Raw genomic sequence first — 16425 nt, 5'->3', positions numbered from 1 at the left:
ATAAAGTTACTTAAAAATAAAGTTAGATCTGAAAATAAACAGTGCATTTTCCATAATTAGTAGGACGGTTCAAAAAATGTACAACGGCAAATCAATGATGCATCGTATATTTTTGTTTAATTATAAGATTTTTGTAGTAGTAGATACCAAAGAATTATAGTTGTCGTGCCATATGTATGATATAGATTGGCCAACCGGCCGATCTAAAAATCATTGGGTCAGTCAGGCCTATGTTCAGCAGTGGACGTCCTGGGGCTGAAATTATGATAATGGTGGTTCATTCGTTCTAGCCAAATGACGTTGACGGGTGGACAAATGCCTCCCCCTGGGATTTCTACTGAGCTGCTCTTATCAAGGTACTTCCCGCAACCTTCACCGAATCGTCGGTCCACCTAGTCGGAGGCCTATATGGTGAATAAATGTTACCTGAAGTATTCAGCGCCCTCTACAGTGATCGCGATGGAGCGTATGATCTCCATTAGGCACGCGTATGCGACGGAGATCCCGTAACCGTCCTGTATGGCCGGCGCTTCGTTGCGGTCTAGCATTTCGATGCTGGAAAAGAATAAGAACTTGTTATACTGTATATTTATTTAATGAAAAAGAAAATGTTACATAATGTGTTACATAAAAAAAACATACAGTCGAATTATTAAGAACAACCTTCTTTTTTTAAGTAGGTTAAAAAAGGTTGCTTAGCTGTTGAATGTAACATTTAAAAATGAATGGATTAAAGATTGCAATTGCTAGTATGAAGGTGCTTAGAGCTCAAACACTGAGAATTTAACGAAAGATGTAAAAAAAAACAATGTCACCCAGTCCTAAAAATCTTCAATGCTTGTATTAATATCATTGGAGCAGTGAACATTGCAATGGATGGAAATAATTCCTAACTTACTAAACAGATTTAGCTGTCCCTGGTTCGAATGTAACGCAGAGCGGCAGCCATACCCCCTTCCAGTAGAAGCCCGACTGCTGTGGTATTCCAGACGCACCTGTAAATAAGGTTTTATTTTAATTATGTATCTTGGAAATCAGTGACCGACATAGCTCGCAGAATTGCTATAAACAAACAGCAGTGGCCGTTGGGGCAGGAAAGTTCTCGAGTGACGACCGCGAGCCGGAAGACGCAGCATGAGCAGGCCTCCCACTAGGAGGACCAACGATCTGGTGAAGGTCGCGGGAAGAGCCTGGATGAGGCAGCGCAGGACCGGTTGTTATGGAAATCCTTGGGGGAGGCCTTTGTCCAGCAGTGGACGTCATTTGGCTGAAACGAACGAACGATCGATGTACCTTGATCAATATTTAAAGATATAATTATCATCAATCGTGATTTTATTTATCAAGCAACAGCTAAGTTCTCACGGTGGTGCAGTGGCACATACATTTTATTATTATGTAAAGATTGTAATATATTTACGAAAACGTCAATATTTTCAAGTATAAAAAGTTACCGAACTATTTAGGTCAGTTTATCAAATACTACATGGTCATGAAATAATGTCATTAATTTATTCGTGTCATAAATTGTTAGAAATGCGAAAAATAATAATAGTTTGCTTGGTTTTCATGATGCATGTTGCAGAATTACTAACATCAAATTGTATGTCTTTCGACTCCTACATTTTTTGTCATCTACTTAATTATTGTTTGTGTCATACTTTGCCTCTATGTAGGTTGTGGTTATTTTTCCCCTATACTTTCGAACACTGTTTAGAACAAGTACAAGAGAATTAAATTCCTATTGAGTACTTCGTTTAGCAGTGAAAGAGATACGTATATCAATGTATTTATCAAAGTACAGAGGATATCACATCAACCTAAACCCTGTGGCATCCTGTGTAGTTGTTAATAAGTGTCAATTTGCATCCATACTGTAGTCTGATTAGCGATCGTCTGTCCAGTTGGCCTAGACCGCCCGAACGACCCGCGAATGGCCCGGTTGAGCGATCAGGCGCGCTGCACGCGGCGCTACACGCCAGGCACGTGCGCACAATCTGTGGCCGTCGTGTGGACGTTTGTGTTTCTTAGGCAGAATTGCACGTGAGTATACAACAATAAGTATGATATTAAGCAGTCCACAGGTTATACAGGGCGTGGTTTTGTAAAACAACGCCAATCTGAAGTATACTGAGTGACCTGAGGCCCCAGCGGAGGGGTGTAAGACTGAGTTAATTCGGCCACTCTTTCTCTTCGCTAGACGATATGTGGGCCGTTGATGGTGGAAGGGCCAACTACTAATATTTGGGACGTGTATAAGTGTTTTAAAAGAAGCCCCAAATACTTGGAAGAATTTCGCTTAGTCTGTTAAAAAAACTATTCGATTTGCTCAATGTTAAAATTTCCCCCAGATATCTTCACAGTAGTTCACAGATTACAGATGAATATTCCTTAACGGGATAAAATTATCTTCACTGGTCCTGGCTACACAGGAGTCACAGCAATGGGATCAAGGAGTGCAATTAGTTCTGTCAATTATTAATGGTCACATGTCTCTTTATTCCAGCGAGCGTCTAGGCTGCCCGTCAGCTTCTCGCACCAACCGCTTTATGACCTACCGCCGCTGCATGCACCGCTGTCGCCCGCTTGCAGCGCTGTATTCGCAAGTGCTGGCGTCTGCTGGTGTCAGTGGCAACCATAGTGCATGGCCAGTTCTTATGAGGGGTGAGTCTGTTACTGTGTGACGTCACCAACCACGTCACAGTTGCCGCTGCCGCCCGCTGGCAGCGCTGTATTCACAGGTGCTGGCGTCTGCTGGTGTCAGTGGCAACCATAGTGCATGGCCAGTTCTTATGAGGGGTGAGTCTGTTACTGCGTGACGTCACCAGCCACGTCACAGTTGCCGCTGCCGCCCGCTGGCAGCGCTGTATTCACAGGTGCTGGCGTCTGCTGGTGTCAGTGGCAACCATAGTGCATGGCCAGTTCTTATGAGGGGTGAGTCTGTTACTGCGTGACGTCACCAGCCACGTCACAGTTGCCGCTGCCGCCCGCTGGCAGCGCTGTATTCACAGGTGCTGGCGTCTGCTGGTGTCAGTGGCAACCATAGTGCATGGCCAGTTCTTATGAGGGGTGAGTCTGTTACTGCGTGACGTCACCAGCCACGTCACAGTTGCCGCTGCCGCCCGCTGGCAGCGCTGTATTCACAGGTGCTGGCGTCTGCTGGTGTCAGTGGCAACCATAGTGCATGGCCAGTTCTTATGAGGGGTGAGTCTGTTACTGCGTGACGTCACCAGCCACGTCTTAGTTGTCGCTGCCGCCCGCTTGCAGCGCTGTATTCACAGGTGCTGGCGTCTGCTGGTGTCAGTGGCAACCATAGTGCATGGCCAGTTCTTATGAGGGGTGAGTCTGTTACTGCGTGACGTCACCAGCCATGTCTTAGTTGTCGCTGCCGCCCGCTTGCAGCGCTGTATTCGCAGGTGCTAGTTTCTGCTGGTATCAGTGGCAACCATAGTGCATGGCCAGTTCTTATGAGGGGTGAGTCTGTTACTGCGTGACGTCACCAGCCACGTCACAGTTGCCGCTGTCGCCCGCTTGCAGCGCTATATTCGCAGGTGCTGGCGTCTACTGGTGTCAGTGGCAACCATAGTGCATGGCCAGTTCTAATGAGGGGTGAGTCTGTTACTGTATGACGTCACCAGCCACGTCACAGTTGCTGCTGTCGCCCGCTAGCAGAATTATATGCGCAAGTGCTGGCGTCTGCTGGTGTCAGTGGCAACCATAGTGCATGGCCAGTTCTTATGAGGGGTGAGTCTGTTACTGCGTGACGTCACCAGCCATGTCTTAGTTGTCGCTGCCGCCCGCTTGCAGCGCTGTATTCGCAGGTGCTAGTTTCTGCTGGTATCAGTGGCAACCATAGTGCATGGCCAGTTCTTATGAGGGATGAGTCTGTTACTGCGTGACGTCACCAGCCGCGTCACAGTTGCTGCTGTCGCCCGCTAGCAGAATTATATGCGCAAGTGCTGGCGTCTGCTGGTGTCAGTGGCAACCATAGTGCATGGCCAGTTCTTATGAGGGGTGAGTCTGTTACTGCGTGACGTCACCAGCCATGTCACAGTTGCTGCTGTCGCCCGCTTGCAGCGCTATATTCGCAAGTGCTAGCGTCTGCTGGTGTCAGTGGCAACCATAGTGCATGGCCAGTTCTTATGAGGGGTGAGTCTGTTACTGCGTGACGTCACCAGCCGCGTCACAGTTGCCGCTGTCGCCCGCTTGCAGCGCTATATTCGCAGGTGCTGGCGTCTACTGGTGTCAGTGGCAACCATAGTGCATGGCCAGTTCTAATGAGGGGTGAGTCTGTTACTGTATGACGTCACCAGCCACGTCACAGTTGCTGCTGTCGCCCGCTAGCAGAATTATATGCGCAAGTGCTGGCGTCTGCTGGTGTCAGTGGCAACCATAGTGCATGGCCAGTTCTTATGAGGGGTGAGTCTGTTACTGCGTGACGTCACCAGCCGCGTCACAGTTGCCGCTGTCGCCCGCTTGCAGCGCTATATTCGCAGGTGCTGGCGTCTACTGGTGTCAGTGGCAACCATAGTGCATGGCCAGTTCTAATGAGGGGTGAGTCTGTTACTGTATGACGTCACCAGCCACGTCACAGTTGCTGCTGTCGCCCGCTAGCAGAATTATATGCGCAAGTGCTGGCGTCTGCTGGTGTCAGTGGCAACCATAGTGCATGGCCAGTTCTTATGAGGGGTGAGTCTGTTACTGCGTGACGTCACCAGCCGCGTCACAGTTGCCGCTGTCGCCCGCTTGCAGCGCTATATTCGCAGGTGCTGGCGTCTACTGGTGTCAGTGGCAACCATAGTGCATGGCCAGTTCTAATGAGGGGTGAGTCTGTTACTGTATGACGTCACCAGCCACGTCACAGTTGCTGCTGTCGCCCGCTAGCAGAATTATATGCGCAAGTGCTGGCGTCTGCTGGTGTCAGTGGCAACCATAGTGCATGGCCAGTTCTTATGAGGGGTGAGTCTGTTACTGCGTGACGTCACCAGCCGCGTCACAGTTGCCGCTGTCGCCCGCTTGCAGCGCTATATTCGCAGGTGCTGGCGTCTACTGGTGTCAGTGGCAACCATAGTGCATGGCCAGTTCTAATGAGGGGTGAGTCTGTTACTGTATGACGTCACCAGCCACGTCACAGTTGCTGCTGTCGCCCGCTAGCAGAATTATATGCGCAAGTGCTGGCGTCTGCTGGTGTCAGTGGCAACCATAGTGCATGGCCAGTTCTTATGAGGGGTGAGTCTGTTACTGCGTGACGTCACCAGCCATGTCTTAGTTGTCGCTGCCGCCCGCTTGCAGCGCTGTATTCGCAGGTGCTAGCTTCTGCTGGTATCAGTGGCAACCATAGTGCATGGCCAGTTCTTATGAGGGGTGAGTCTGTTGCTGCGTGACGTCATCAACACTTATCGCCGCTGTATTAGCAGGTGCTGGCAGCTGTGATATAACCATATTGCATGGCCAGTTCTTTTAACGAGGGGTGAGATTGTTTTAAATTAGATTGTGCATTTTTGTTAGAAAATAATCCAGCCATAGGCATTTATCAGCAGTGCCTTTTTTGGTTGTACGTACCGTGCCCGTCAGTATTTAAAAACAGGTCGACTGTTTACACGGATCCCGACAGCACACGCTGCGTGGATCCATCCACATGACGTCACCACGATCTAAGATTAGAACTAGCTATCGGGCCGCACTCGGCTAGACGACTGATATACCTACTCGTGACTGATGAATTTAATATTATTAGCCAGTAGAAACCACTTTTCTCATAACTTTCAATTCAAATCATAAAGATCTTGTGAAAAAGAATCTGAAAATTGGGGAACTATTCACTACTTTCTCTAATCCGAAATATATCCGTCTCTCTCTGACTCTAATGTCATTCATTCGTGGGAAAAAGAGAAAAGGAGTCGTAGTTATACTATTTCGAGTAAAGTTTCCGTGGTCTCACTATTTTATTTCAACAGACATAAGAAGACGACAAGACCTCAGCCTAGAAGACCTAGAACCTCCCCAGAGGGACCCTGAACCGGAGTATGACGACACCCTCGGGGACCTCCCCCTGGTTAACCCATTAGGCGACAAGGAGAAAGTTGAGACTGGTTTGGAGGACGTCCTCCCTCCGGATATTGATAATATCGGGTCGGATCACATTCCGAATCCGGACGACATATTCCATGATGCTTTTGGGACTAACTAATAAAATATAATTAAAAAGTTACGCTTGTTTGTGTATAGTAGCACAGAATAATAATAAGTACTAAGTACAGAAGTTTTACTTCGCGAAGGCATGGACCTATAAAAAAAGGCGGACGGAACTCGCGCTACAACAAAACTGTGACGCAAAATTTTGGCGTTTGTCTATTGTGTGAGTGAATTTAGGGATGCCATGTTAGCCAAAACATTTTNTTTTTTAACATACAACCTGACACTGACTTGCAATCAATGTAAGAAAATTTGAATTTCGCAGTTCCACATTTTTGGGAAGGATCAAATTTGCCTATGAAAATATATCCCATTAAAACACAATAATTATGATAAATTATTTTATTTCCATAGTATGCGTAATACATAACTAAAAAGTCCTAAAATCATTATTAATTTCCCATATTTCGGGTAATTTTCCCACGTAAATAACTGAGAACACTGGTCTTTGACGTATTATTTTTTCGAGTGAATGACGTTTGATTTCAATTAATTTCAATATTTTAATGTCGAGAAATAAGTGATTGGATTATTATTTTACCTGTGAAATGTGATTCCTTAATTTTTGTTTGTTCGAACAGAACGGTTTTTACACAATTTCATCACACAAGACATGTCGTATTCGTGTTGTTTTTTCGCTGCTTAAATGTGTCAACTGTGTGAAGTTTGCTCTCGAAGTGGTGTAACAGGGTGTGAATGTGTGCGTGCCGGCCTGTACGTACAGGCAAGCTGGTGTATCCTAATGTCACAGTATTTTGTTGATGAGACTCCGTCCGACTTTTTTTATAGGTCCATGCGCGAAGGTATTTAAAAAAATGTATGCTCAATGTCATTAACAATATGGTGTAATTTAGCCTGTCTCAAGAGTCAAGCACCATTTCGTTGACAAACGTCAGTGATCGGCACTTCGCCGAAGCTATAGGGCTGACTTCGGTAAAATGATGTGACGTGAGGTGCCAAACTGCGGAAAATGGCGGAGGAAATACATGATTTAGCATGAATATTATTAACTACTTATTTACCTCTCAGTGTCTTGAGGCAACTTAAAAAGTACATTCTGTGTTTTTATTATTATTTAGGCAGTTAAATACTGTCCAGTACTTAGTACACCAGTTTCTTTATTTTCTTCCATCATACACAAGAATACGCGTGCGTGAGTCAATGTTCGCTCGTATGTGAGGCCTTGTCGAATAGTATCCTTTAGGTGGGCCATCGTGCGACAGGCCTGATAGTAGTGACACAAAATAATAATATGTACTACTTATAGAAAGTTTTCTTCGTGATGGTATTTTAAAAAATGTTTACTCAATGTCGTCAACAATTTAGTGCAATTTAGCATAACTCAAGAATCGTGCACCGTTTCGTTTACTTATACATATACGTCAGTGATTGGTACTGTGCCGATGCGCTAGGGCTGACTGCTACAAGAAGCTACCGAGTCGCCATTTAGCGCACTACAAGCGTATTTTTCCTTCTTTCCATGGCATTTTTTTTTTACAATAGATGATGAATACGCACGCGTACGTCACTCACTACTCGCTCGTGAATCACTTATGGATTAAGCCCACCGACGGGTACGCCGTGCGTGTTTTGTTTTCGATGCCTACTCGGGAAGATAAACAGGGGGCGTAATGTGAGTTTATGTCAAACGCAATCGATATCGACTGCGTAAAAAATTGACATTAAATGTATGACGGATTGTACAGCGCCCCTAGCGGAAACTGTCAAGAACTAAAATCTTCATATATTTTTTAACGCAGTCGATTTCGAATGCGTTTGACGTTAACTCACAGGACTGATAATACTAGGCACTCACCGGCCGGCGTGTTGACCTGCGAGGCCACGAAGAGGCTCTGCACGTAGGCGCCCAGCGCGTTGACGATGTCTTGGAAGATGTTGGTGGCGTGCGGACGCATGTCGTAACATGAGCAGAAGGCTTTCAGCAGATCTGTGGAGGGAATAACACGTCAGAGTATACGTAATACCAATAGAGTTAGGCCCGCTTTACTGCGTTATGATACGGTTTTGTTCGTCCATTATAGGAGTAAGGAGATACACAAAACTGTTGGCAGTTGACTGCGATCAATAGAGTAAATACAAACAAAGATTAATACGATAAATCGGATCCAGCAAATATTATGTATCAGGACCCGGCCTAATACGAGACATATCATAGTAAACAATTTGGACACTTCGTGTATCGTTGTAGCATCATGCAGCGCAGCGTAGCACCGCCAAAGTGCTACAACTACAGTGGCGCCATCTTGGTTAGTCTTCCATCAGCGTTCACCAGTTGGCATCACTGGTAAATAGGTTCCTTACAGTGGCTAAGACAGTGGCGCCACTGATGAATAACGTCCTGTCACTTACTAGTGGGCAGGAATTTAACACGTTAATTGAGTTCAAAACTAAAAAAATATTAAAGTTAAATGAAAACATTTCATAAGTAACCGAATGAAACTACAAATTCAGTAATAGTCTGTCATAGGACAAAACAAAGGTGTTGCCAGTTCCTAAAAACAATAAATGTTGCCACTCATATGGTCTGTCATTAGAACATAACAAATGTGTTGCCAGTTCCAAAAACATCAGCGATGTTTCCATTACTCACACATTCGTATCGTACCTTATAAAATACTTAGCTATCAAAACAAGTAATGTGTTGCCATAGAACAAAACAAAGAAGGTGTTGCCAGTTAATATAAACATTAACAATGTTGGCACTCACGCGGTTGTATGGTCATCTTGTGCAGCACTTCTAAGGCCAGCGCTCGCTGCCAAAGCGGCTTGTCTGGGTCCAGGAACTTTATGGTGAGCGATAGGAAGATCTCGCACTCTGTCACCTGGGAAATACGACAACTTTTGAAATAATGATCGAAACTCTCTGATCTATACTAGGTGGTGATCATAAGACTCAAGTACGCGGAAATACGACACTTTGTTCAATAATTTAAGTTGTATACTATAATAATGTAGAGCCTGCAAATAGCAACTGTAGTCGCAGCCAGCCAGAGGAAAAATGCAAAGCTTTAACATTAACAGGGTAAACTTGGTGTATAGGTTTAATTGCCATTCGTCAAGGAGACTCGATAACCTGCTGCAACTAGATCAGGCATAGGCATTGTATTTTCTCTACGAAAGAAAGGCAGGTATACACTTTGAGGGTGTGTATGTTTTAAAAGAGTACACCATGTTCCCGTGTTCCCGAAGACTATAATCCGGGCCTTTTCAAGACAAGAGTGAATAGGCACTTACAGGGCAGATACTGTATGTAATGTACCATCCTAGACTGCATCCCACTTAACACCAGGTGCGATTGTGGTCAAACACATGCCGTGTTATGCATAAAAAAAAAACTTTGTGAAACGTGTGTCGACGAAACCAGAAAACAAATGTGTGTTCTTTACTCTCGATACTCACCAGCACAGAATGGTACTTGTGTATAATGACCGAGACCAGTCTTAACAGACGCATAGTGACGGGGAAGTGCGGCCGGTCGGCGGCGGCGGGGCTGGCCTGCTCCGACTCTCCCATAGATTATATGGCAATAGGGACTATGACGTCACCAGTTCGGGACGTTAATTGACTAAATTGAGGCCACGATAGCCGAACGGCGAAGGTGTCGGACTGGCCTACTCGATATCCGGAGAACACGGGTTGGAACCTCGCTGTCGCCAGACTATTTTGGTGAGCCCACTCGTAACACAAGCATATTTAGCTTACCACGAGGTATTAAAGGGACTATTAGTAATTTGTGCGATACAAATTACTAGTATTCTATGATTGATTCTAAGCTAATACAATGCCAATCGAAATCTAACTCGTTTCTCTTTTTAAACATTATTACTTAAATCACTTACATGAACCCTTTTCGATTATACCGGTCCCAAATTAACTTAGCCCTAGCACTTCGGAACTACAAATCGGTGGTACTGAGAAGAAGCTCAATAATGGTTTGTCCATGTCCGGGCGCCGAGCACGTAGAATTTCGTCCAATGACCCCAAGACACCCATCCTTATCGCTCGCGCGTAATTATATTGCTGTCGCGACTGTGCGACGGGCGCCCGCAGTGAGTGTGCGAGCGCGACAGCAATATAATTACGCGCGAACGATAAGGATGGGTATCTTGGGGTTATTGGACGAAATTCTACATGCACGGCGACCGGACTTTACACATTGAATACTCACCAGCACAGAATGGTACTTGTGTATAATGACCGACACCAGTCTTAACAGACGCATAGTGACGGGGAAATGCGGCCGGTCGGCGGCGGCGGGGCTGGCCTGGCCTTGTGCAGTACCGGACGCCGGTTGTGCGCCGGGAATGTGCAGGGAGGTGAATGCTGCCCTGGAAACCGAAGAAATGTTACTTAACTGACAATCGACAAAACATCAATAGGGAATATAATATGCAAGGTTTTTTATTTCTCACATTTCAGTAGCCTTGGCATTATCAAATCAATCAGTGTTTTTCCTTAAAAAAAATTCATAAGATACCTAAAATATAAACGTTAGAGATCTCATGACGTCATTGGTCATGCAAGAACGACACGCAGTTTCATACATTTGGTGGGTGACATTTGACGTCACGCCACGGGTCACGCTCAGCTATTTCCATACAAAGTTTAAACACTAAGGCTGGGTTTGCACCATCTTACTTTAACTTAGACAAACTTAGACAAAATCTGTTAATCTCCATACAAAAAGCACCGGTTATCGTCATAGTTACCGTTAAAGTTAGGTGGTGCAACTCAGCCTAAGGGTTTACCGAGCTAAGTGAATGTGAAGTTAGATAAATTATCTTAATTTGAATAGTTTGTAGTCAAACATGTTAGAAATAATAAAAACTTACCTATACTTAACATTTGGCGAAAAAAGTCGTATAATGAGAGCACACACATGCTCTTTCAATAAAAATCTGAATTCTGAGATCTGAAAAAAGAAAAAATTATAAATCAAGTTAATTAGTCTATACTTACATCATTCCATAAAATTCTACTTTCTAGCAGAGCCAAATTATTATTTACTATTAATTAATAAAATTGAACGAATTTTTATGTTACTTACTTTGAAGAAAATAGGTGAGAAGTCAGTCAGGACCGTATCTAGCAGCTCCAGTCCAAACGTCTTTGGCACTTCGGATATCCCCACCAGCCAGTGGGCTGAGTCTCCATTTATCAGTTGAATTATGTCCTGAAACGCGAGATTTAACGATTAAAACCTTGTAAAATCCACCAAGATCGTTTCATGTACGAAGACGCGCCCCACCACTTTTTGGTTGAGGGAAGCGCGTGGTGCGGGGAGTTTGATCCGAGCAATCTGAGTGTTTATTATTGTAGTGTGTGTGTGCAATCATGGATACTGTCATGTCTATGAATTACGTCTCCATAGAAACACATTGTTTACTAATAAAAAAAATGATGGATTTTTTTTTGATAATTGGCGACGTTGGACATAGAAATAAATAAATTAAAACGAATTAGAGCAGCCCTGAAGGACAGCCTTACACGAACACAGAATATTGTAAGTACAGTGACTGAAATCTCCGACGAAGAGATTTCATTACGAAAACACGAAAACACTCCTCATTACGAAAATAAAAACACTTGAAGTAAATAAATAAGAATAATTACTTGTAATATGAGGTAGGCGTCAACAGCACACGGTTTCAAGTCTTTGGGCGCTTTGCTGTTGGTTTGCGGGCGAATGTCTGCCGGGTTCACTTTGAGATTACCTGCAAAAGGGGCACATTGTTTAGTCATTTGGTGGAATAATTAATTTGAACGATGGATGGATGTTTGTTACTCTTTCACGCAATAACTGTAAGGCCCAGAACAGACGGTTAAACGCAACTGCAACGAAACTGCAATTGCTAATTACTTTTCAGTTGCATCTATATATCAAGTTTCTGCCATAGATTCCGTAGACCACTCATGAGTACTCAAGACGCGACCATTCCAAACCGGTTTCAAGCTGGTAACTAGAAGTTGCAGTTTCGTTGCAATTCATTTTACCGTGTGTTCTGGGCCGAAGGGATTTTGATGAAACTTCACAGTGTTATCTATATATATAAAAGGAAGTCGTGTTAGTTACTCCACTTATAACTCAAGAACGGCTGAACCGATTTAGCTGAAAATTGTCAGGGAGGTAGTTTAGAGCCAGGAGAAGGACATAGGATACTTTTTATCCCGTTCGAAATGAAAAAAAAGTCTGCTTATTTATTGCCATTAGGGCGGAACAAAGTTCGCCGGGTCAGCTAGTTGTTTATACAAGATGGGCCAAAAGTATTTGCAAATAGTAATGCTTGATTTTTCGTAAACTGTTCAAGAATGGGATGCGTGGGTGTTGGGAAATTGTGCATAATTTCATGAATTTTTAGTCACTATGGAGGACTTCATGAAACAAGATCGTGCCTCCGCAGGTAACAGTCGTTGGTATCTCACAGTCCGCCTCCGCTAGCGCTGGCTCGAACACCAGTGTGCACATGCTGACGTCACGCGTCTGCAATGGTGACGTAGCGCGTGCTATTATGTCAGCGGGGGAACAGTCAGTGGTGTATTATCATCAGCTTTCGCCAATGCGCGTTCGAACACCAGAGCGACGAGCTGGCGCACTGTAGCCGCGTCCGCGTGGCACGTGCTGACGTCACGCGCCTGCAATGGTGACGTAGCACGTGCCATTATTGGGGAACAGTCACTGGTCTTACCATCAGCTTCCGCCAATGCACGTCAATCACCAGCGCGACGAGCTGGCACGTGCTGACGTCACGCGATCACAGTGACGTCATCACCGCATCTGCTGGGGGTCGTATCTTACCATCAGCTTCCGCCAATGCTCGCTCGAACACCAACGCGACAAGCTGGCGCACGGTAGCAGCGGCTGCATGGCACGTGCTGACGTCACGCGCTTGCAATGGTGACGTCATCACCGCATCTGCTGGGGGTCGTATCTTACCGTCGGCCTCTGCTAACGCTCGCTCGAACACTAGTGCGACGAGCTGGCGCACGGTAGCAGCGGCTGCGTGGCACGTGCTGACGTCACGCGCCTCACAGGTGACGTCATCACCGCATCTGCTGGGGGTCGTATCTTACCATCAGCTTACGCCAATGCTCGCTCGAACACCAACGCGACAAGCTGGCGCACGGTAGCAGCGGCTGCATGGCACGTGCTGACGTCACGCGCTTGCAATGGTGACGTCATCACCGCATCTGCTGGGGGTCGTATCTTACCGTCGGCCTCTGCTAACGCTCGCTCGAACACTAGTGCGACGAGCTGGCGCACGGTAGCAGCGGCTGCGTGGCACGTGCTGACGTCACGCGCCTCACAGGTGACGTCATCACCGCATCTGCTGGGGGTCGTATCTTACCATCAGCTTACGCCAATGCTCGCTCGAACACCAACGCGACAAGCTGGCGCACGGTAGCAGCGGCTGCATGGCACGTGCTGACGTCACGCGCTTGCAATGGTGACGTCATCACCGCATCTGCTGGGGGTCGTATCTTACCGTCGGCCTCTGCTAACGCTCGCTCGAACACTAGTGCGACGAGCTGGCGCACGGTAGCAGCGGCTGCGTGGCACGTGCTGACGTCACGCGCCTCACAGGTGACGTCATCACCGCATCTGCTGGGGGTCGTATCTTACCATCAGCTTCCGCCAATGCTCGCTCGAACACCAACGCGACAAGCTGGCGCACGGTAGCAGCGGCTGCATGGCACGTGCTGACGTCACGCGCTTGCAATGGTGACGTCATCACCGCATCTGCTGGGGGTCGTATCTTACCGTCGGCCTCTGCTAACGCTCGCTCGAACACTAGTGCGACGAGCTGGCGCACGGTAGCAGCGGCTGCGTGGCACGTGCTGACGTCACGCGCCTCACAGGTGACGTCATCACCGCATCTGCTGGGGGTCGTATCTTACCGTCGACCTCTGCTAACGCTCGCTCGAACACTAGTGCGACGAGCTGGCGCACTGTAGCAGCGGCTGCATGGCACGTGCTGACGTCACGCGCCTCAAAGGTGACGTCATCACCGCATCTGCTGGGGGTCGTATCTTACCGTCGGCCTCTGCTAACGCTCGCTCGAACACCAGAGCGACGAGCTGGCGCACTGTAGCAGCGGCTGCATGGCACGTGCTGACGTCACGCGCTTCTGATGGAGATACCATGCGCGTGCACATTACCACCGTCTGCGGACGATACAATCTGATTTGAGTCGTATTTGAGTGTACTTAGGAAGCAATTTGGTTTATCTAGGCATGAGAAGATTTGTGTCTTGACATGAGGAAAGATATTGTGATATAGGTAGGTACAACAGTTGTTCAAACAACATATTTCTTCTTCTTGGCATTTATAATGATTTCTTACAAGAGCAACAAGAAGACTATTGTTCAGTATTTAATGAAATTGAACAATTAAAATGAAAAGAACACGCAAAGAATTTTTGCAACAGTTCAAATGAGTATTACCCTCGCCAAAGTGTCTCCATGCACCAGATCTGAGGTGGTCATCAACAGAGCAGCGGTTTGCAGCAGCTTTAGCTCCAACACACCGGCCTGGCCGAGGTTGTAGAGGCAGTCCACGACATGCCTCGCACCTTTTGCGTCGATGCCTTGCTGAGCAATTAAACGCTGGATGGTGCCCAAGCAAAACTGAAATGAGATTATACAGGGTGAAATTACTAAAGGTATATTAACTAAACAGTTGCCTAAATGTGAATATACCTACCTACTGTCAGAATAATTTATTATTTTAGTAAATAAATTGAAGACTGTTATCTTTACTTATCTATTATAAACAGAATTGCCAGATAGTAGTACCTAGCAGATGGTAAACTAAAAGTTAAAAAAATAATTGAAATTTGTAACAATATGTCGTAAGACAGTACAAGTAGTACAATTTGCCTTTTAGATAAATAATCTCAATTAAAGCTTTTGAATTTCATCTCTTGTTACACAGTATGCAATTCTAATTAGAAATTTTATTTTCGTTATGCCTATTAGCTATTATATCATTATTATGTAAGTGTTCACTTATGGTAATAAACACTTGGAGACATCTTCAAAAGCAATGTTTTACATAAATAACAAACAAAATAAATACTCGTATGCAATATAAATGTTTACCTTGATAATTTTAAGATCCTTAGACTCGCATCCTTGCACCAGAGCATACAGTATCTGATTGACCACACCATATAGCGAAGCTTGTGGGTTGTTCGACGCCAGGGACAGCTTCTCAATAGCTTCATCGCAGGCCTGGAATAATAAGTTTATTTATAATATTCATTACATGTCAAAAATTCAATAAATCAGAAGTTGTTAAAATTAAGCATTCTAGAGTTAGCTCCAAAGTGTATACTTATAGTGAAGGCTAGAAATGACGAAAGAGTGCTAACTAGTTGCGTTTATTCAAAAAATTTGAGCAGTAAACATCAAAGAGAATCTGTATGCAGAGAAATGTATTCAGCTGATTTTGAATATCATTTGAAGATATACAACTAATTGTATAGGTTTTCTTTATATGTACATTCAATGAGAGTTCGATTCTAAGTCCTAAATATAGAAGAAACATTAAAAACACAGAAACCTCTCTTATCTGAGGATACTTCTTCTTGGTCTCCAAACTCAAATTTTTGAAGTCATTTTGCAGGACTTCCATAAATTTCTTAGTGGAGTCATCGCCGGTAACTGCACTCACGAATGCCATTTTGTATTTAACTAGTCCTAATTTAATTAATCACTTCATGATTTACGTAAAAATCATAAAAAATAAAATTATGCCATGTACACAATCGACATCACAATTTTTCGTTCAGAAACTTCGTCATTTTCTAGAATCGATTTTATTTCTCGTGTTTATGAGTCGTTTATGTAATGTAATTCAATAAATTGAAAAAATACGTGTAACTTTCAACGATAAGTTTAATTCATATGAATTCTATATTTTAATTAAATTTGAGATAAAATAAATTATTTTAAAATTGCAAAGGAAACTCAATTTTGTGTTTTCGAACGTTAATGCACGTTTCGCTTCACGTAGGAAATTGTCAAAAAAAAAGTAAAAAGATTAATGAAATTTTGTGGCATAAAAAATAAGCTTTACTTAAAAAATAATTACTCTTTTAAGTTTCAACAAAATAAAATGATACACACCAAAGATTATGAACTAAATCTTACAAAACATATAAATACAATTTATATTTACACATGATAAATGCGTACAATGAAACGTGC

The 16425-nt window shown here is 44.6% G+C and overlaps 1 protein-coding gene across 1 annotated transcript; it reads right to left on the bottom strand.

Annotated features, from left to right (window-relative positions):
• Positions 1 to 426: 426 nt before the first annotated feature.
• On the bottom strand, positions 427 to 16003 carry LOC114354717 (protein MON2 homolog; the record flags this gene model as incomplete). The annotated part of the gene is made up of 12 exons (XM_028307253.1): positions 15779 to 16003; positions 15316 to 15447; positions 14659 to 14841; positions 14250 to 14379; positions 11830 to 11930; positions 11264 to 11389; positions 11049 to 11128; positions 10385 to 10544; positions 8924 to 9038; positions 8012 to 8143; positions 899 to 995; positions 427 to 555 (listed from the first exon to the last, which is right to left on the bottom strand). Coding segments are annotated over exons 1-12 (1505 nt in total), but the record flags the coding sequence as incomplete, so codon positions are not given.
• Between the last annotated feature and the right edge of the window lie 422 nt (positions 16004 to 16425).

The sequence above is a fragment of the Ostrinia furnacalis genome, unplaced genomic scaffold (genome assembly GCF_004193835.3).
Source record: "Ostrinia furnacalis isolate ACB-3 unplaced genomic scaffold, ASM419383v2 OfSCF2147, whole genome shotgun sequence".
Lineage (NCBI taxonomy): Eukaryota > Metazoa > Arthropoda > Insecta > Lepidoptera > Crambidae > Ostrinia > Ostrinia furnacalis.
This window is presented reverse-complemented; position numbering and strand designations above follow the sequence as displayed.